At 41.0% G+C, this 24,026-nt stretch overlaps 1 protein-coding gene across 1 annotated transcript in view; it reads right to left on the bottom strand.

Annotated features, from left to right (window-relative positions):
• The window catches only part of CAMTA1 (calmodulin binding transcription activator 1), a 1,430,009-nt gene that overhangs the window by 254,784 nt on the left and 1,151,199 nt on the right, over positions 1-24,026 (bottom strand). The window contains exon 6 of the mRNA XM_066607351.1: positions 22,134-22,287. Coding sequence (XP_066463448.1) covers positions 22,134-22,287 — 154 coding nt within the window. The remainder of the gene's footprint in view (positions 1-22,133; positions 22,288-24,026) is intronic.

Raw genomic sequence — 24,026 nt, 5'->3', positions numbered from 1 at the left:
CGGACAGACTGCTGTTATAGGGGGAGAGCTCCTGACTACACGGCCAGACTGCTGTTTTAGGGAAAAAGCTCCTGACTACACGGCCAGACTGCTGTTTTAGGGGGAGAGCTCCTGACTACAAGGGCAGACTGCTGTTATAGGAGGGGAGCTCCTGACTACAAGGGCAGACTGCTGTTTTAGTCTGTTTTAGAGAAAGAGCTCTTTACTACACAGTCAGACTGCTGTTCTAGGGGGAGAGCTCCTGACTACACGACCAAACTGCTGTTTTAGGGGGAGAACTCCCGACTACGCGGCCAGACTGCTGTTTTAGGGGGAGAGCTCCTGACTACACTGCCAGACTGCTGTTTTAGGGGGAGAGCTCCTGACTACATGGCCAGACTGCTGTTATAGGAGGAGAGCTCCTGACTACAAGGGCAGACTGCTGTTATAGGAGGAGAGCTCCTGACTACAAGGGCAGACTGCTGTTATAGGGAAAGAGCTCCTGACTACACAGTCAGACTGCTGTTCTAGGGGGAGAGCTCCTGACTACACAACCAGACTGCTGTTTTAGGGGGAGAACTCCTGACTACACGGCCAGACTGCTGTTTTAGGGGGAGAGCTCCTGACTACACTGCCAGACTGCTGTTTTAGGGGGAGAGCTCCTGACTACACGGCCAGACTGCTGTTATAGGAGGCGAGCTCCTGTCTACAAGGGCAGACTGCTGTTATAGGGAAAGAGCTCCTGACTACACAGTCAGACGGCTGTTCTAGGGGGAGAGCTCCTGACTACACGGCCAGACTGCTGTTTTAGGGGGAGGGCTCATGACTACACGGCCAGACTGCTGTTTTAGGGGGAGAGATCATGACTACCCAGCCAGACTGCTGTTATGGGGGGAGAGCTCCTGAGTATACAACCAGACTGCTGTTATAGAGGCAGAGCTCCTGACTACATGACCAGGCTGCTGTTATAGGGAGAGAGCTCCTGACTACATGAGCAGATTGCTGTTATAGGAGGAAAGCTCTTGATTACATGATCATACTGCTGTTATGGAGGTGATCTTCTGACTACATAGCCATACTGCTCTTATAGGGGGGAGAGCTCCTGACTACATGGCTAGACTGCTGTTATAGGAGAAAAGCCCTGACTATATAACCAGACTGCTGTTATAGCAGGAGAGTTCCTGACTACACGGCCAGACTACTGTTATAGGGGGAGAGCTCCTGACTACTCAACCAGACTACTGTTATGGAGGGAGAGCTCCTCACTACACGGACAGACTGCTGTTATAGGGGGAGAGCTACTGACTACCCGGCCAGACTGCTGTTATAGGGTAGAGCTCCTGACTATATGGCCAGGCTGTTGTTATAGGGGGAGAGCTCCTGACTACACAACTACACAACAAGACTGCTGTTATAGGGGAAGAGCTCCTGACAATATGGCCAGACTGCTGTTATAGGAGGAGAGCTGCTGACTACACGGCCAGACTGCTGTTATAGGGAAAGAGCTCCTGACTACACAGTCAGACTGCTGTTCTAGGGGGAGAGCTCCTGACTACACGACCAGACTGCTGTTATGTGGGGAGAGCTCCTGACTACTCGGCCAGACTGCTGTTTTAGGGGCAGAGCTCCTGACTACATGGGCAGATTGCTGTTATAGGGGGAGAGCTCATGACTACCCGGCCAGACTGCTGTTACGGGGGGAGAGCTCCTGACTATATAGCCAGGCTGTTGTTATAGGGGAAGTGCTCCTAACTACACAACGAGACTGCTGTTATAGGGGAAGAGCTCCTGACTATATGGCCAGGCTTCTTTTATAGGGGAGAGCTCCTGACTACACAACCAGACTGCTGTAATAGGGGGAGAGCTACTGACTACACGGACAGACTAATGTTATAGGGGGAGAGCTACTGACTACCCGGCCAGACTGCTGTTATAGGGGGAGAGCTCCTGACAAAATGGACAGACTGCTGTTATTGGAGGAGAGCTGCTGACTACACGACCAGACTGCTGTTATAGGGAAAGAGCTCCTGACTACACAGTCAGACTGCTGTTCTAGGGGGAGAGCTCCTGACTACACGGCCAGACTGCTGTTTTAGGGGCAGAGCTCCTGACTACATGGGCAGATTGCTGTTATAGGGGGGAGAGCTCATGACTACCCGGCCAGACTGCTGTTAGGGGCGGAGAGCCCCTGACTATATAGCCAGGCTGTTGTTATAGGGGAAGAGCTCCTGACTACACAACGAGACTGCTGTTATAGGGTAAGAGCTCCTGACTATATGGCCAGGCTGCTTTTATAGGGGGAGAGCTGCTGACTACACGACCAGACTGCTGTTATAGGGGGAGAGCTACTGACTGTACAGCCAGACTGCTGTTCTAGGGGGAGAGCTCCTGACTACCCGGCCAGACTGCTGTTCTGGGGGGAGAGACCCTGACTACCCGGCCAGACTGCTGTTCTAGGGGGAGAGCTCCTGACTATATGGCAAGACTGCTGTTCTTGGGGGAGAGCTACTGACTGTACAGCCAGACTGCTGTTCTAGGGGGAGAGCCCTTGACTACCCGGTCAGACTGCTGTTTTAGGGGGAGAGCTCCTGACTATATGGCCAGACTGCTGTTCTTGGGGGAGAGCTCCTGACTACCCGGCCAGACTGCTCTTCTAGGGGGAGAGCTCCTAACTACACTGCCAGACTACTGTTATAGGGGGAGAGCTCCTGACTACACAGACTGCTGTTATAGGGAGAGATCTCCTCAATACATGACCAGGCTGCTGTTATATGGGGCGCTGTTGACTACACAGCCAGTGGGCAGTTATAGGAAGCACTCCCCATTACATGGCCAGACTGCTGTTATGGGGAAACTCCAGGCTACAAAACCAGACTGCCGTTACATTGGACGCATCAGACTATATTCTTCATGATATTTTTTTCTATAATAGTCTCTAGTCCATATTGAGGACAAGTTTGTGAATGGAAAATGACAATAATGATGTCGATGTCATTAACAGTTTTTCAAAATGTTTAGCTAATAAACTAAACGCTGTACAATATAAACCTTATCTCTAGCAGATGCATTTTTATAAAGCACCAGCAGGTGGCGCTAGTAATCCATAAATATCCCATTTCTAGACAGCGCACGTTTGGAATCGAACCTTATTTTGATTTAATATCTTATGACTCTGCTTTTGTAGTATTTTTAAAACATGAGGATGGATCTAGACACAGTGTAACAATGTCTCTGAGTATGTATCTATTGACATCACACATAATCACTGTGGAAATGTTCTAATTTTATTCTATTTTCCTCCACCTGTTGGATCTCTGCATATTGTAATGTAGATCAGCAGGTCCATTCATCAGTCTGAAAGGAAAAATAACAGCCATTTCTGCAGCCGTGTTTACTTGTATTATTTCCTGTAAGATGGTAATTGGCTCTTTCATGGCCTGCTTTAGATGTGTGCGCTTCTACTTGTCCAAACACATTTAAAGTGATGCTCAGTGAGATAGCGGTGACTGATGACAATGTCAGTTTCCCCTCACTGGACCCTGAAAAATGCGCCCTAGTGTTCCATAGCACGTAGCTATACAATTCTTTAAAGGGCTTGTACAATATTTTGTAAATAAAGCTTTTGCTGTATAATAAGTTCTGCAACTTTTGTACTTTCTGTATCAATTCCTTATCCCTTTCAAGATTTCTGCTTGCTGGAAGTGAATGAGAATATTCATGTTGACATACAGAGACTAAACCAGTCTAATTTGCAGCTAAAAGTCTGCTATAATTGTATCAGCCAAAGGCCCATTTAAACACAACGATTATTGCTCAAAATTCGCTCAAAAGCCATCTTTTGAGTGATAACTCTTGCGTCTAAATGTGCTGCCATTATGCACTGTTCATACACTATTCGTTCATCTGTGATTTCTATCAAGCTAGAAATCACCGATGACTCTTATTAGCGCTGCGTGCTGATTTTCTCAGCGGGTGGTGCTGATAGTATTCTTTCAGCTAGTATCCCACTGGCAATTCTCAGCAGGACACAAGCTGAAAGCACTGAGAACAGTGCAGCTGATTTTATATATATAAAACAGCTGCTTTGTTCTCTGAGCTATCACAGCGATGTCCCGCTCTGCCTGCATTAACTCTTAAGTAGCTAATTAGCTACTTAGAGTTATGCATTGTTTAAAACTGTCACTCAAACTGTCCCTTGAGCGATTTTTGAGCGATTATCTTTCAGTGTAAATGGGCCTTTAGAAAGTCCTCTGTGAGCTAAAAAACATCAGTAGCCTAAATCTCTCTTCTACAAAGGATTGTCTAGACTTGGTATAATTTTACCAAGCTCTCAACTGTGAGAAGTATTAGGGCTGTATTGGTTTATAACCTATGCATGTAAAAAAAAAAAAAAAGCTTTGCCTGTGGTCCTACCTAAAATCCTAATAGCTCAGAAAATCCACATGTTTCCATTTTACATGTATACCAAGTGGGAGACGGCTGTCTCAAGATGCCAACAGAGAAATGTTCTTTTTATTACATTTAGTGACATCACCATGTGTCTTGATGACATCACTAGTTTCTGCATGATGAGAGCCGTTTTAATGTATACATATGTCATTTTGTTGGTGAATCTCAAATTGGGCAGGGTGATGAGTCCATCTGTGTTTTGTGGGTGATGTAGCCTTCTAATTCCCTATAGCTCAAGCTTTCAACTTTCCGGTTTGCGATATAGTTCCTTACATTTGCTGAACCAAACTAAGTTATAAGAATCCATGTATGCTAATTACAGTACCTTTAAATTGGGGCTAATTACACTAGAGTTACTGTAGTTGATGTTGGTAGTCAATAACAATATTGCTTGATGCTGTGTCAGCAGAGAGGATAGAGACCTTCAGTAATTCTCTCATTGACTTCATTGCTTCCCTAATACCATGACCATAAGTACAAATGACTCTGCCGATGGACACATATGATATATGGTATATACAGCTCTATCCACAGACCAAGCAGTGTGAGGCTCCTTAAGGCTGTAAAATGCCTTGATAGTTTATGTAGCAAATCACAGCCTCAGTCAGCATATATCTGTCATGTCCTTGTGTAACCACTGCATGATGAGGTACAATGGTGAACATCAATAGCCTCAGCATACATGTAGCATAAATAATACATGTATGAAGCTATAGAAACATGAGGAGGGCCCACAGGGGTGATATTATGTGCACTCTTCTGCTAGATTTTATTGGGAAGTCAATGAAATTATATTGAATTTATGACCCTCTGGATGATCTTTTTGAAGCATGATAGCAATGCACTTCAATATATCCTTCAGTCAGAAGGAAAAGAAAGAAAATAGGACCAGCTAAGGACACGAGGGTCGGAACAATGGGTTAACTTTATGGGGCTGGTATGGATAAAAAAGTTTTAAAGAGCAAGACGTCCTAAATAATAGATTGTCTGCTACTATAGAAGTACATCTATAAATTGTACATAACATACACACATTTTTACAGTATTTAAAGGGGTTGTCTCGCGAAAGCAAGTGGGGTTAAGTACTTCTGTATGGCCATATTAATGCACTTTGTAATATACATCGTGCATTAAATATGAGCCATACAGAAGTTATTCACTTACCTTCCCTGCGCTGGCGTCCCCGTCTCCATGGCTCCGTCTAATTTCAGCGTCTAATCTCCCGATTAGACGCGCTTGCGCAGAAGGGTCTTCTGCCTTCGGGTCTGTCCGGCAGCAGCGGCGTTCTGGCTCCGCCCCTTCTACGCATCATCACATAGCTCCGCCCCGTCACATGTGCTGATTCCAGCCTCCTGATTGGCTGGAATCAGCACGTCTGACGGTGGCGGAGCTACGCGATGATGCGTAGAAGAGGGCGTAGCCAGAATGCCGCCCGTGCCGGATCGAAGAGATGGGAGAAAACCCTTCTGCGCAAGCGCATCTAATCGGGAGATTAGACGCTGAAATTAGACGGAGCCATGGAGACGGGGACGCCAGCGCAGGGAAGGTAAGTGAATAACTTCTGTATGGCTCATATTTAATGCACGATGTATATTACAAAGTGCATTAATATGGCCATACAGAAGTACTTAACCCCACTTGCTTTCGCGAGACAACCCCTTTAAGCACTGGGGTATATATACTTACAGAGGTGTTTCATATGCCAGTCTATGTAGGGGTGGTGCTTCTGCGAAGTGCGCCAAATGTACTAGGGGGCACAAGGTTCCGGCACATGTTTTGGGCCATCTGTGCACCAAAAATGAAATCTCCAGCGGCTGTGTGAGGGGGGCCTAAGCTATCCTGACTTTTTTTTTTTTTTAAAAGTGGCAGGGCCCCATGTAAATATAGAAAGTACAGCAATTTTTTGTACTAGTGTCAATATGCAAGTTTTGTACACAACAATTCTGGCATAAGAGGAATAATGTATATGCTGTGGCCGGCTGCACACGGGCAGGTCGGATTCCGCATGCGGAATCCGACCCTGTGCCCAGCCATTATCCGTGCGTACCCCCTTTTGTGAAGTCTTCTCTGTACTGCGGATAGTTTGCACGGCGAGCTGTCAGACATGCGCAGTACAGATTTAAAAAAAAATTCATCAGCTTTTCCTGCGTCATTGAATAGCGATGACGCAGAATCCGCGATCTTTCCGCAATGTGATTGTGGAAGAGTCGCGGCTTGGACGGCTTCCATTGACTTCAATGAAAGCCGTCCACTCAGAATCTGCGCTAAAAAAGAAAATGCTGCGATTTTTCCTCAGCGAACGGAAAATCCCAATTGATTTCTGCTCGTATAGAGTAAAAAGCAATTTTCAATAGAATGTTTATGGGCAGTACTTGCTGTGGAACCTGGCGGCGGATCTATCTATCTATCTATCTATCTATCTATCTAATATCTATCTAATATCTATCTATCTATCTATCTATCTATCTATCTATCTATCTATCTCCTATCTATCGATCTATCTATCTATCTATCTATCTATCTATCTATCTAATATCTATCTATCTATCTATCTAATATCTATCTATCTATCTAATCTATCTATCTCCTATCTATCTACCTATCTCCTATCTATCGATCTATCTATCTATCTATCTATCTATCTATCTATCTATCTATCTAATATCTATCTATCTATCTATCTAATATCTATCTATCTATCTAATCTATCTATCTCCTATCTATCTACCTATCTCCTATCTATCTATCGATCTATCCAATAAAAAAAATCCGAAATTTCGTTAGGGAAATCACGTTAGGGAATGTATTGAATTATAAATTATCTATAGTTTATCAATTGCACCTAAAGTTATGAGAGATGTATTAGAGACATGCACAGAGATAAGAATAGTTGGGAAGCGTATCATCTCTCCTTATGAAGAGCCCCTAGAAGGTGTGTGAGGAGACACCTAGGAGATAAGTGAGGAGACTTATAAGGCCATGCATGCTCCTCTAAAAATATGCAAATAAGAGAGATGGAACATGGAGCGCCACCTATTGGAGGGCATTCCTGCAAGTCAATGTCAAACTCTTTCTACAAGCCTTATAACAATGACTGGGAATTGAAAACCAAAAGGCAGAATCCATAAACAGACAGCTGATTTGGGGTTTTCGCCCCTCATTAGTGTGCAGTAGGTTTCTGGCTTGGCTACTGAGAGGGAGTGATGTGAGTCGGTAGGGGTATCATCTCTCCTTAAGGAGAGTACCTAGAAAGTGTGTGAGGAGATACCTGGGAAGTGAGTGAGGAAACTTATAAGGCCATTCATGCTCCTCTGGGAAATATACTAATAAGGAAGATGAAACAAAATTTCTGCAGCGCCACCTATTGGAAGGCAGCACTCCTGCAATTCAATATCCGGACCTTTCTACAGGTGTTATAGAACCCCAAAACAGCTGTATGTGTATGGTGTACTGGCTTTTAGTTTTCAATTTCCAGTCATTGTTATAAAGATATATTTAGGTTATCTGCCAATGAACCAGTAGGGGCAGTAGTGAGTCACGCACTCATAGTCATTAATCCAAGAGCTAACCATTAAAATGATGAATGCGGCTTTAGATGTGAATGGAGCATGAGTAATAACAACGTAATTAATCAGCAAAGCACCAAAATGTAGTTTTGTTTTCCACCCATATTACAAAACCTAATGTACTCGTACAGGGCAGCAGTGAGATGTGCGTTTCAGTCCATCCAACTTAATGATGCTTTTTTCAGATTTTCTTCTAAATTATCATTAACATTTAATATATTATCCAAATGCAAACCCCTTGGAAGAAGATAACTTTCACATGATCATACACACGATACAAGTTATTAGATGGTTGGGTTGAAGCAGAGGCTGAGATCGTGCCTCATGGATTTTTCAGTCTCCGCATTGAAACATGTGTCAAACAGGTTGTAATTGGCAACCCACATGACTTGACAATTACTAAACATCACAACGCTCACTATGAAAACATTAACTTATTCACAATCAGCTCAATGTTAACCGGCTTCTTTGAGCTCTTCTAAAGAAGGAAATCAATTGCTGGGGTGTTAGCAAGAGGAGTCCTATGAGTATTAAAAGAAGAAAATGACTCGCTCTGTGGTAACACTATAGCTCAAAGTACCAGAGACAGAATACAACACATTTATAAGGTGTCTCGCCACATCTGAGGAACTCTGTTATAGTTTTAGTGAAATATTCTCACTATGAATAAAACAGTGACTAGGATAAAATAACTGAATATTTTGTTATATTTAGATCCATTGTATAGAGATATGGGAAGAGAGCACTAAAAGGCTTAAAGGTCTGTTCAAGCTACAGCAGTGATTAACTTCTCTGGCTCAAGAAACCGTCCCATTTTATGTAATTAAGTTATTTAACTATTAAGTTATATAACTTCTATAATGCAGTCCCCTATGTACAAGAATATAACTACTATAATACTGCCCCCTATGTACAAGAATATAACTACTATAATACTGCTCCCTATGTACAAGAGTATAACTACTATAATACTGCCCCCTATGTACAAGAATATAACTACTATAATACTGTCCCCTATGTACAAGAATATAACTACTATAATACTGCTCCCTATGCACAAGAATATAACAACTATAATACTGCCCCCTATGTACAAGAATATAACTACTATAATACTGTCTCCTATGTACAAGAATATGACTACTATAATACTGCTATGTACAAGAATATAACTACTATAATACTGCCCCCTATGTACAAGAATAAAGCTACTATAATACTGCTCCTATGTACAAGAATATAACTACTATAATACTGCCTCCTATGTACAAGAATATAACTACTATAATACTGCCCCCTAAGTACAAGAATATAACTACTATAATACTGCTCCCTATGTACAAGAATATAACTACTATAATACTGCCCCCTATGTACAAGAATATAACTACTATAATACTGCTCCCTATGCACAAGAATATAACTACTATAATACTGCCTCCTATGTACAAGAATATAAGTAGTATAATACTGCCTCCTATGTACAAGAATATAACTACTATAATACTGCCCCCTATGTACATGAATATAACTACTATAATACTACCCCCTATGTACAAGAATATAACTACTATAATACTGCTCCCTATGCACAAGAATATAACAACTATAATACTGCCTCCTATGTACAAGAATATAACTACTATAATACTGCCCCCTATGTACAAGAATATAACTACTATAATACTGCTCCCTATGTACAAGAATATAACTACTATAATACTGCCCCCTATGTACAAGAATATAACTACTATAATACTGCTCCCTATGCACAAGAATATAACTACTATAATACTGCCTCCTATGTACAAGAATATAAGTAGTATAATACTGCCTCCTATGTACAAGAATATAACTACTATAATACTGCCCCCTATGTACAAGAATATAACTGCTATAATACTGCCTCCTATGTACAAGAATATAACAACTATAATACTGCCTCCTATGTACAAGAATATAACTACTATAATACTGCCCCTATGTACAAGAATATAACTACTATAATACTGCTCCCTATGCACAAGAATATAACTACTATAATACTACCTCCTATGTACAAGAATATAACTACTATAATACTGCCTCTATGTACAAGACTATAACTACTATAACACTGCCTCCTATGTACAAGAATATAATTACTATAATACTACCCCCTATGTACAAGAATATAACTACTATAATATTGCCTCCCATATACAAGAATATAACTACTATAATAGTGTCCCCAATGTACAAGAATATAACTACTAAAATACTGCCTCCTATGTACAAGAATATACCTACTATAATACTGTCTCCTATGTACAAGAATATAACTACTATAATACTGCTCCTATGTACAAGAATATAACTACTATAATACTGCCCCCTATGTACAAGAATATAGCTACTATAATACTGCCCCCTATGTACAAGAATATAACTACTATAATACTGCCTCCTATGTACAATAATATAACTACTATAATACTGCTCCTATGTACAAGAATATAACTACTATAATACTGCCCCCTATGTACAAGAATATAGCTACTATAATACTGCCCCCTATGTACAAGAATATAACTACTATAATACTGTCTCCTATGTACAAGAATATGACTACTATAATACTGCTATGTACAAGAATATAACTACTATAATACTGCCCCCTATGTACAAGAATAAAGCTACTATAATACTGCTCCTATGTACAAGAATATAACTACTATAATACTGCCTCCTATGTACAAGAATATAACTACTATAATAATGCCTCCTAAGTACAAGAATATAACTACTATAATACTGCCCCCTATGTACAAGAATATAACTACTGTAATACTGCCCCCTACTGTATGTACAAGAATATAACTACTATAGTACTGCCTCCTATGTACAAGAATATAACTACTATAATATTGCTCCTATGTACAAGAATATAACTACTATAATACTGCTCCTATGTACAAGAATATATCTACTATAATACTGCCCTCTATGTACAAGAATGTAACTACTATAATACTGCTCCTATGTACAAGAGTATAACTACTATAATACTGCTCCCATGACTGAAATTGCATTTAATTCTCTTATAGAAGTTTTCCCATTATCTAAAGTTGCTTCACAACCACTCTGTTCATCCTCTTTGACTGCTACAGCAAATAACAGACAGCAGTGACCTTCCATAGCCAGTAATTGACTGCAGCAGTCACATGGTCTGGTCAACAGTAACTAGGAAGGACAAAGTGGTTGTGATGCTATGTTTCCCTTTATAAAGGTTTCCAGGTAACATAAATTATGCTCTATCATCCCTAACAAAATTGTTCAGGATATGTTCTCCTGATACTATCAGGTAAGTGTTACGGCACTCTGCCCCCCAAGCGCCAAGTGGGATGCCCTGATCTTCCCGCACCCCACTGTCCCTGCCTACTTGCCTCGGCCCTGGCTAACCCCAGGCGGACAACTGGACGGCGGTCCCTGCCCTGGCTAGGGACCTGGCGGCTGACAAGCAGGAAACTACCTAATGGGGGGAACAGAGTGCCGACAGAGGAGGCAGATGAATCAGACCAACAAAACTTACAAGGCTGGAGATGGAACTCACAGGCAAACTGGCAGGGTGCTGGATAGCAACTAGTGCTGACTGGGCCAGACTAGATTAGAGGCAAACAGAACCAACAAAAACAGACTGAGTAATAGGGGACCAGAGGGAGCTGACCGACAACTAGGGACTGGCTGAGGAGAACCGCAGACAGACTGGCTAGGTGCATGCAGAACCAATAACTGGCAGTGAGCTCAGTTCACTGCCAGTCTTTTAACCACAAGGTTCCGCCCAGGGGCGGAGAGTGGGAGGAGGCAACTCCACCCACTGCTGTATAAGAAGCACAGAGGAGTGCGGGCGGCACCCTACGGGCGGGCACGCCCACGCCGCCACCCACTGGCCAACCCAAGCTGCTGGGATGACCTCGACACAGGGCTCCAGGCTGCTGGAGCCGACGCCGGAGCGACGCGCGTCGACCGCGGGACCCCGTGCCGCGCTGTATGGTAACAGTAAGATTATTATTACCTCAGAACTAGAGATGAGCGAGCACCAAAATGCTTGAGTGCTCATTACTCGAGTCGAACTGTCAATGATGCTCGAGAGTTCGTTTTCGAGTAACGAACCCCATTGAAGTCAATGGGCGACTCGAGCATTTTCGTATATGACTGGTGCTCCGCTAAGGTTTTCATTTGTGAAAATCTTAGCAAATCACCAAAGTCATGTAAAAACCACAAATGGATAAGGCAGGCGAGGAGCAACATGCAGGGCTGCATTTCGGGCTCCGAGGTCTTACTATTAAGCCACAATAGTGGCAAGAGTGAGACCCCCCCCCCCACTGTCAGCATAAAGATCGTTCTCCTCTGCCACAGCTGTAACAGCTGTGGCAGAGAAGAATGATGTTAGCCCATTGAAAGCAATGGGATGCCGGCGAGCACGGGATGAATTTTCGGGAAGGGCTTAAAAATATAAGCCCTTACCTGAAAATCATCCTAAAATGTGTAAAAAGTAAAAAAATAAAATATACTCACCTTGTCCCCGCAGACGGAGTTCAGCCACGTCTGGCCGGCAGTTCTCCTGAACTGCTTTCTGTAGTATTCAGCAGGTGGGGATTTAAAATCCCCGCCTGCTCAATGAACTGCCTCTGATTGGTCACAGCCTCACCAATCAGAGGCAGCTCTCACTCACCCATTCATGAATTCATGAATGGGTGAGTGAGTGCTGCCTCTGATTGGCTCAACGCAGGGACCAATCAGGGGCAGCTCTCAGCTGTCAATCAGAGGCAGCTCTCACTCACCCATTGATGAATTCATGAATGGGTGAGTGAGTGCTGCCTCTGATTGGCTCAGCGCAGGGACCAATCAGGGGTGGCTCTCAGCTGAATGACAACTGAGAGCTGCCCCTGATTGGTCCCTGCACTGAGCCAAACAGAGGCAGCACTCACTCACCCATTCATAAATTCATGAATGGGTGAGTGAGAGCTGCCTCTGATTGGTGAGGCTGTGACCAATCAGAGGCAGCTCATTCAGCAGGCGGGGATTTTAAATCCCCGGCTGCTGAATACTACTCACAGCAGTTCAGGAGAACTGCCGGCCGGCCGCGGCTGAACTCCGTCTGCCGGGACAAGGTGAGTATATATTTTTTTTTACTTTTTACACATTTCTGGATGAATTTTAGGGAAGGGCTTATATTTTTAAGCCCTTCCCGAAAATTCATCCCGTGCTCGCCAGCAGCCCATTGCTTTCAATGGAGCCGGCTGTATTGCCGGCTCCATTGAATTCAATGGTCAGTGCTCATTTAATCGAGACGAGTACCGCGTGGTGCTCGTCTCAAGTAACGAGCATCTCGAGCACCCTAATACTCGAACGAGCATCAAGCTCGGACGAGTATGCTCGCTCATCTCTACTCAGAACACATATTCCACTGCTACGGATATTCTTAGGGTCTGAATGTCTACAAGGTGTTATGTCTCACTTTCCCACTTGAAAATTCTGTTCTTGCAGTGCAAAAAATCCAGGGTGATATCAATAAGATGCTTATACTTTACTCAAATACAGAATAGAATAAATGATATTTGCAAATCTTCTTATTAACCCAAAGATATGAAAGGAAATCAGACAATAATGCATAAGTGGATATGCCCTTTAAGAAACCACAAGCTGAATACAATTGTCTTGGATGAAAGGCCACAAAAGCTGCAGAGAAGCAGAATTAAACATCGCTGTTAAGTCAACTGTGAACCTTTTTTGGAAGAACAAGGTTTATGCAAAATACAACAATGTGTAGCTGCCAATATGGTGTACCGCGGGATTCTGGGAGCAGAGTCGAGGCCTTTTTGGAGAAAGATTTAACTTTCTCTTCCCAGAAAATGCTGAAATGTCTACTCAATGCGTAAGCCAAATGTGATTAGAGAGCGGAGTGTCCATTTCAACAGCTAGAGATGTGCAAATTTCTAAGCGTCTTCTGTAAATTATCATAATTCTTTGCTAATACTATGGGATATACGAATGATACAATCTATAAGTAAAGTAATCAGATTCAGTGGCTTATGATCAGGGTCACATAGTAGGGAGGGCACAGGAGGAACTTTCCCTGGAAGCATACATTACATTCAGACATAGGGAGTCTCTATCTATCTCATATCTATCTATCTATCTATCTATCTATCTATCTATCTATCTATCTATCTATCTATCTTTCTATCTCATATCTATCTATCTATCTATCTATCTATCTATCTCTATCTATCTATGTCACATTTATCTATGTCACATCTATCTATTTATCTATCTATCTCATATCTATCTATCTATCTATCTCATATCTATCTATCTCTATCTATCTATCTCATATCTATCTATCTCATATCTATCTATCTATCTATCTCATATCTATCTATCTCTATCTATCTATCTCATATCTATCTATCTCATATCTATCTATCTATCTCATATCTATCTATCTAATATCTATCTATCTCATATCTATCTATCTCATATCTATCTATATCTATCTATCTCATATCTATCTCTCTAGCTCATATCTATCTATCTCATATCTATCTCTCTATCTCATATCTATCTATCTAATATCTATCTATCTATCTCATATCTATCTATCTATCTCATCTCTATCTCTCTATCTCATATCTATCTATCTATCTATCTCATATCTATCTATATCTATCTATCTATCTATCTATCTATCTCATATCTCTCTATCTCATATCTATCTCTCTATCTATCTATCTATCTATCTATCTATCTATCTATCTATCTATCTATCTCATATCTATCTCTCTCATATCTATCTATCTAATATCTATCTCTCTCATATCTATCTATATCTATCTATCTATCTCATATCTATCTATCTATGCCATATCTATCCATCTATCTATCTACCTATTTATGCCATATCTGTTTATTTATCTAATATCTATCTATCTATCTCATATCAATCAATCTATCTATCTATCTATCTATCTATCTATCTATCTATCTATCTATCTATCTATCTCACATCCATCTATCTAATCACGTTATCATAAAGATGTATTAAGCAAATCTTAAAGCTAACCAATTGTACCTAAAGTTAAGAGGGATGTATTAGAGTTATGCATGACACTGAGACAGCAGGGGCATCACAGAAAAGAGAAGTCATGCAGCCAGAGTATCAACTGCAGTTAAAGGTGTTGTCAAAGTTTTTTTTTTAAATTTATGCTTCCCCCGACCAATCATAATAAAAGACCCTGTCCAGTACACCTTCATTCTTCTCACTGGATCTATGTTTATAGGCTGCTATAATACTGTCCCCTATGTAGAAGTATATAACTACTATAATACTGTCCCTTATGTAGAAGAATATAACTACTATAATACTGTCCCCTATGTACAAGAATATAACTACTATAATACTGCCCCCTGCATACAAGAATATAACTACTATAATACTGCCCCCTATGTACAAGAATATAACTACTATAATACTGCGTCCTATGTACAAGAATATAACTACTATAATACTGCGTCCTATGTACAAGAATATAACTACTATAATACTGCCTCCTATGTTCAAGAATATAACTACTATAAAACTGCCTCCTATGTACAAGAATATAACTACTATAATCCTGCTCCCTATGTACAAGAATATAACTACTATAATACTGCCCCCTATGTACAAGAATATAACTACTATAATACTGCCTCCTATGTACAAGAATATAACTACTATAATACTGACTCCTATGTACAAGAATATAACATCTATAATACTGTCCCCTAGATACAAGAATATAACTACTATAATACTGTCCCCTATGTACAAGAATATAACTACTATAATACTACTCTCAATGTACAAGAATATAACTACTATAATACTGCTCCTGTGTACAAGAATATAACTACTATAATACTGCGCCTATGTACAAGAATATAACTACTACAATACAGCCTCCTATGTACGAGAATATACCTACTATAATACTGCCCCCTATGTACAAGAATATAACTACTATAATAGTGCCCCCCAATGTACAAGAATATAACTACTATTATACTGCCTCCTATGTACAAAAATATAATTACTATAATACTGCCTCCTATGTGCAAGAATATATCTACTATTATACTGCTCCTATGTACAAGAATGTAACTACTATAATACTGTCCCCTATGTACAAGAATATAACTACTATAATACTACCCCCTATGTACAAGCATATAATTCCTATAATACTGCCCCCTATGTACAAGAATATAACTACTATAATACTGCTCCTATATACAAGAATAATACTACTATAATACTGCCCTCTATGTACAAGAATATAACTACTATAATACTGCCTCCTATGTACAAGAATATAACTACTATAATACTGCCTCCTATGTACAAGAATATAACTACTCTAATACTACCCCTCTATGTGAGAGAATATAACTACTATAATACTGTCTCCTATGTACAAGAATAAAACTACTATAATACTACCCTCTATGTACAAGAATATAACTACTATAATACTGCCCCCTATGTACAAGAATATAACCGCAATATTACTGCCCTCTATGTACAAAAATATAGCTACCTTAATACTGCCTCCTATATACAAGAATATAACTACTATAGTAGTGCTCCTATGTACAAAAATATAACTACTATAATGCTGTCCCCTATGTAGAAGAATATAACTACTATAATACTGCCCTCTATGTACAAGAATATAACTACTATAATACTGTCCTCTATGTACAAGAATATAACTACTATAATACTACCTCATATGTACAAGAATATAACTACTATAATACTGCCTCCTATGTACAAGAATATAACTACTATAATACTGCCCCCTATGTACAAGAATATAACTACTATAATACTGCCCCCTATGTACAGGAACATAACTACTATAATATTGCCCCCCATGTACAAGAATATAACTACTATAATACTGTCCCCTATGTACAAGAATATAACTACTATAATACTGCCCCCTATGTACAAGAATATAACAAGAATATAACTACTATAATACTGCCAATATGTACAAGAATATACTAACTATAATACTGCCTCCTATGTACAAGAATATAACTACTTTAATACTGCCCTCTATGTACAAGGATATAGCTACTATAATACTGCCCGTACGTACAAGAATATAACTACTATAATACTGCCCCCCATGTACAAGAATATAACTATTATAATACCGCCCCCTATGTACAAGAGTATAACTACTATAATACTGCCCCTTATGTACAAGACTATAACTATTATAATACTGCCCGCTATGTACAAGAATATAATTGCTATAATACTGCCTCAAATCATTTTATTTAATTGTGATATCTCAGTTTTGAAGGCAATGCCCTATTAAGTCAATGGTGTCTTACATATGTTCATAAAAAGGTGCTGCTGAGCGTTTGCCTTTAGAGAAATATCTTTCCAATAACAAGAAAACCTGCAATGATACAAGGAACTCCACATACAGCTCGTTGCATATTGAAGTAGGAAAGCATATAATGCCCAATGTCCACAGGCAAAAGAGAATTAATAAAACCGTGCAGGCCTCCCGCATGTGTGATTTGCGCCCATATGGAATCATTGGACACACGCAGGTAAATAAATACCTGCGGATGTCATTTTTCCATGACACGCTGATCGCAAATGCGGGGAACTACCCGCAGCATGCTCCATTTTGTGACATTTTTCCGCATAGATAATTCCCGTGGCTTCTATTGAAGCCTATGGAAGCCGTCCGGTCCCACAGCTGTGCTGCGGGATCGCTGGAAAGCAGGGGTTAAAAAATAAAGGGTGCCTGGCGCATGCTGGCGTGCCGAGCACTACTGTCGGGCCGAAGAAAGATCCACCCACGATGGGGGGAGACCCGCAGCGTTCGAACAGGTAACTATAATCTGTTTCCCTGACCTCATGTCTGCGGGGCAGGAGGGACCCGCTGCAGGATTCTGCACGGGGAATCCGTGCGGGCCCGAATTTCCCCCTGGACATGAGGCCGAATGGGTAGGAGATGCACCAGTGCTGAATAGGACACACATTTAACTCTTCAAGGTAACACTCTTTGGACTTGGGCTTATAAATGTCATATATTACACCATAAAATTAGTATTAAAGACTGTATTCATCTTTTTTTTTTTACCAGCAAAGCTAATTATGCCGTATTCACAAGAGAACTGAATGCCCCTCTGAATGGAGCAGCGGTGCACACGATTAACTACCACTACATTCACTTCTATTGGGCCAGGCAGAGATCGATGCGCTCAGCGATCTCTGTCCATAGAAGTCAATGGAGCAGTGGTCACAGATGCATTTGGGTGTTTTTTCATTGTCACATGCCAAGAGCCATAGCCTTTTTTCCATCAATTTACCTGCTTATTATTTGTGGGGTGAGCTGTTTTTTTCACTTGCGTTTTGGGGTGCATATTAACTTTTAGTAACTCTTTTTGGGGAAAATGAAAAAAAAAAACAGCAATTCTAACGCAGTTTTATTTTGTGTCTTGAATGTTCATCATGCGGCATAGATTAGATATAACCTTTCTTCTGTGGGTTAGTATGATTCCCATGATAATATATATAGGTTTTATTATGTCTTACTACTTTTGCACAATAAAAACATTTTTTAATTATTGTTTTTGTGTTGCTGACTCCAAGAAACAAAACTTTTTATTTCTTTATCAAGATAGCGGTATGTAGGCTTGTTTTTTATGGGGTAGATTATATATTTTAATAGAACAATTTTGGAATATATATATGTAATTTATTGGTTAACTTTAATTATTTAAGGGGGGATAGCGAAAAAAACCAATTCTGCTGTTTTTTGCTTTTTATTTCTTACTTCAGTCACCATGCAGTATATGTAATGTATTAGCTTTGTAAAATGGGGCATTATGATCATGGTGATTCCATATATGTGTATTTTTTTAAAACTTTTGCCAAATAAAACTATTTTATGTGGAAAAATGAAATTTTTTTTCCCCAGAAACATTATTAAACTTTATTTAATCCTTTTTTAAAAGTGCCACTAAGGTACGTCACAATGAGATCTTCTAACTGACATAATGCTATGGTATACTCCGAATACCAAGCATTATTGCCTGATGTAAGAAACTGATGGGCAATCTTTTACTTTTTATTAGACCCCAAACTGCCATGGAAACCTATGATGACCCCATGATTGTATCATGGCCCTCCCTCTTTCTAACCACTTAGATGCTGTGGTGCATCTTAGATGCATTAAAAGTTTAATATATATTTTTAGGGATCAAAGCACTGTTATCTTCATAGACAGCTCCTAATCCATAGTGCAGATACAGTGATATTCTGCCACGGGGGGCATGGGGGAGAGCTGTCAAGTCTCTGTGCTGAGCCTATCTGACAGATAAGCTTAAAGCGGGGAATCGCAGCATGCCGCGATTTAGAATTGCAACGTTATGGAAAGCTTCACACAGCGTGATCCACCAGCAATAAATCGCTGGCGGATTCAAGCCGTGGACATGCAGCCTAAGGTACAAAATTCTGGCTGCCCACAGTAACAATAGATGGAGCTTAGGAAGTCATTGCGTACTGTTTACACATTGAACGCAATAATAAAACAGTATACAGTAAGCTCACAAGCTCCCTCTAGTGGTGGCTGTAGGCAGGAAGAGTTGTATAATTTGTCTTTGTTTATGTGGGGAGTATAGAGCTTTGTATCAGAAAAATTCAGCTTCCACTATTATAAAGTTCTATGAAGAAATCAATCAGCACAAGATGTTTAAAGGTAGCAATTTATTTTTAGGAGGGAGGATTAATGCTCTTTAATGTAAACCTAACCTCTCTATAAAACAACGATGAAGGGGTAATCTGGTTTAGACAATCCTCATGTCATACTGTGGGTCTATCTATCCACATCTGGCTTTAGGGTTCACACTGTTTGACTCCTCCCTGCCGTCAATTTCTAAATGAGTAAATTTGTTTAATGAAATGGAAAAAGGTCTTGATTTCACCTTCTGATATGTGTTCTATGGGCATTATTGTATCTTGACACCACCGGAAGCTAGGGGTTTGACAGGAGAATGCCCCTAGCTTCCGATTGGCTATATTGAAGAAGGTCCTAGCAGCAGCATCTGGATAGCTTTTTGCCTGCCCTGGAGGGTTAGGGTTAGGGATTGGTGTTCCTGTGAAGCTTACTTTATTACCTGTCAATGCTTTCATGTTACAACAGTTACATGGAAGCATTTACAGCAAATAATGTAAGGCTAACAGGAATAGTAATCCCTAACCCTCCGGGGCAGGCTAAAAGCAATCCACACTTTGGCCGGGGAGCTTAGACCCCGGCGCCGCTGATGGCAAACTGCTGCGCTCTTCACACTGCGCCTCAGCGCTGCTCAGCACTGCTCACATGTGCCACTGCAGCGCTGACATGTGGCGACCAGCGGCTGACACCCTACTGCAGGCCACCGCTCACATGTGGTGACCATTGGCTCTCACCTTCCTCCAAGGCGGCCAGGGAATGTGAACGGAGGTGGCAGAATACAGGCGGCAGGGAGAGTCACCGCGGCCCCACTAAAAGGGAGCACAGCTGATGCCGTTCAGCGGTGCTGCAATGCCGCCATCCCCTACAGGATCTGTGAGCCCGAGGAAGGGGAGACAAGCATGCAGCAGGGAGAGTCGCCGCAGGCCGGCTAAAATGGAGCGGAGCCATTCACATTCAGCAGCGCTGCTGGAAGCCCGGTGCCTACAGGACCTGTGAGCTCGAGGAAGGAGGAGACAAGCGTGCAGCCAATCTCAAACAGGGGGTGTCAACCCCCTGTCAAACACCCTGTAGCTTGGCTCTACCACCACTCCCGGTGGCGTCAAGATACAATAATACCTGTTCTATGTTCTATTGTGAAAAAAACATGCATATATGAGATTTCCAAATCATTGAATTCTTTTTTTTTTACATTTCTTTACACTTTACACAGCGTCCCAACTTTTTTTGCGAATTGGGGTTGTAGAATGAGGCTCTCGCAGCAAGATGGTAGTAAGCAAGAGTGGGTGTTGCAGGGAAAAAAAAAATATCATTGTATTGCGGTCTTGATCACTTAAAAGGACAAAATGACTAAGCTGCTGATAACCTAGAACTGGGGGCAGGGTTAATATTTTGCTAAGAGTATTTTGGAAATCTCCTTTAAAGAAAATATGCACACAATCAGGGTTACTTGGTAAACTTTTCTAAGGAGCTAATTAATAAGTTCTTGCAAAAGCCTATATAAAACATTGAAGCATTTAGCGCCCCAGGGGTAACTGGTCCCGTTAACTACAATTTAATAATAGCTCCAAAGCTATGGATTTTCCTTCTGCTTTCAAAATGTAATGATTAAGTTCACTTGCAATTTAATTTATTCCAGATTTTTGTTACATTGTTCTAGCAAGTAGTTGGTATAAGAGCTGTGCTCCTCTGCATGTTAGTTTGCAATCAGCATTAACATTCAGTTCACTGTGCCTGTTTGTGCACTGAAAGTCAGTGGAGCGTTCCCCATCCCAGACAAGGTATGAAGCAGTATTCGGAGAGGATTTCAATGAACAATATTATTAAATCATCAATATGGCAATTTTAGTAGTTGGAAACCTTTTTAAACACATGAATTTTTTTAGTGCATACAAATTTTCATAAATACAATATGACACTTTTAAAGGGGCTGTGCTCCGGATTCTTATATCTCCTGTGTGTGCGTGTATAAAAAATTTAAAAAGCACACTAAAGGGGTTGTCTAGGATTAGAAACACGTGGCTTCGGGAAGTAGTGCCACACCTGTCCATAGGTCATGTATGGAATTGCAGTTTAGCTCCATTAAAGTAAACAGGACTGAGCTGCAATATCACATAGAGCCTGGAGACGGGTGTTGCATTGCCTCTGGAAAAACTTAGCCATGTTTAGGTATAGTGCATAAGGTGATTTTATGGCTTCCAACCTGTGGCTCTCTGGCGGTTGCAAAATTACAACTCCCAGCATGCAGGCATGGATATCATCACTCTAAGATCTGCCGTAGGACCAGATGTCAGCAGAGGTAATACCAAGTCAATGTAAAGAATGGTCTATGAGCTGATAAGCTACTTACACATAGGTTTCAGCTGTCCTATAAGTTCTTCCTTTGTCCATTTCGCCCATTCCTTCTTATCTGTGTTGATTGAACAAAGGATAGGACCACATGGCTTCCCACAATCCTCTATGGCTGGGACATTCAAGTAATGCACCAGTACAATGTCAGGATTCTGGAAAAAAAACAGAAACAAGGGAGACTTTAGTTTGAAGTTATTTCCTTGGGGATATTCATTTATATTCATCAGGAAAAAGGAACGACAATTATCTTTTTACCCCTCGAAATTCAGAACTAATCATAAACCATGACTAGTGTGGTTGATGGTACAGACACAAGCCTTTTTGAAAACGACTTTGAAGGTTAAATCGCCCAGAAGATGACAAGACCAAGGAATCGACATGAGTACTGAGAGTATCTTCTTCATTACCACTGATATAAAGTTTCTGAATAGCATCAATTTTAATCAATCATCTGACACTAGAACAATGAATTACCAGACCTCTATAGAAAATGTGAAATGAACCTCCAAATAATACTGTAATGTTATAAATACTACTAATAAAGCACTCTTCAAAGGAATCATGGTCGAGGCACACTACGGACAAGATCATACCATACATACTTTTGATGCAGCCCATGAAGGTGCCATGGTGGAGAGCCCAGTTCCCATCTCCATTGATTTGATGTCCCAAAAACCTATGCAAGACCAATCACTCTGAAGGAACTGCATTGATAGCCAACATCATGGTGTGGAATTGTCCCAAAAGTAATTGAAAAAGGGTGGTGGAGAAAATAAAAACCAGGCCCTTCTGTCTTGGGTAGTCATACCTAGCAGTATCATGAAAAGGTGTGCTTAACCTTTGTATGGGGCACCCTTGTTCGGTGTATGCATTTAACTGCAGCTAATACAAGCTCACTATTATCATATCGAAAATGGTAGGAGCCAATTTTTCATATTATTGCTCACAAATGTCCTAAAATGTAAGTAACTTGACATATTGCTGCTCATAGAGAGGCTCTGCCAGACAATGGTGGTCTCTTGTTTCTCCAATGAAATCTGCATTGTTTCTAAGAAGGGTGGACTGATAATCTAGCACTGCATCCTTGTTCACACGAGTGTAGTTTTAGCACAGTATAGGCGTGTGAAAAGATTGCATTCCATTACAGATTCAGCTCAAAATACTGGAAAAAAAAGAGCCGCATGCAGCGTCTTTTCTTCTCTCCAAAAGCTGGGCAGCTTGATGGAAAGCAGATGGACCCCATTATAGTCAATGGGGTCCGTCTGGCACTGTTTAGTTCTGTCCATAGACGGAGCCATTCGGCTGCGTGGATTCATCTTTTCTGCTCCCCAAATGGAGCAAGAAAGTGGAATTCCCCAACGCAGATGTGAAACCATTCAGTTTTCAAAAGTGAAGAGGGGCTATTCTAATAAAAATGAAAATTTCACATGTCCATATGCAGATAGGAGCAAAGTAATAGCTTTTGCCATCCTCCTTCACATTACTTATTCTGAAGAAAAATGACATATTGTATCTCAAGAGTCACTCCTCCCCCACTTCTAGGTAAAGGTAAAGTCCCCTGGTGCAAGCACCGAGTCGTGACCAACTCAAGGGGTGACATCATATCGTGACGTTTTCTTGGCAGACTGTTTTTGCGGGATGGTTTGCCATTGCCTTTTCCAGTCATCTTTACCCCCCAGCAAGCTGAGTACTCATTTTACCGTACTCGAAAGGATGGAAGGCTGAGTCAAACTTTAGCCGGCTACCTGAACCATGCAGGGATTGAACCCACAATCTTCAGGTCATGAGCAAGAGCTTATGACTGCATGCTGCTGCCTTAAAAGGAGGCCCCCCACTTCTACTGACACAGTATTACATTCCTTTCAAAGACGATCTCATCCTGGTTCACACT

Source organism: Eleutherodactylus coqui, chromosome 6, assembly GCF_035609145.1.
Source record: "Eleutherodactylus coqui strain aEleCoq1 chromosome 6, aEleCoq1.hap1, whole genome shotgun sequence".
In the NCBI taxonomy this organism is placed as follows: Eukaryota; Metazoa; Chordata; class Amphibia; order Anura; family Eleutherodactylidae; genus Eleutherodactylus; species Eleutherodactylus coqui.
Note: the sequence above shows the minus strand (reverse complement) of the source record. Positions and strands in the feature narration are given on the sequence as shown.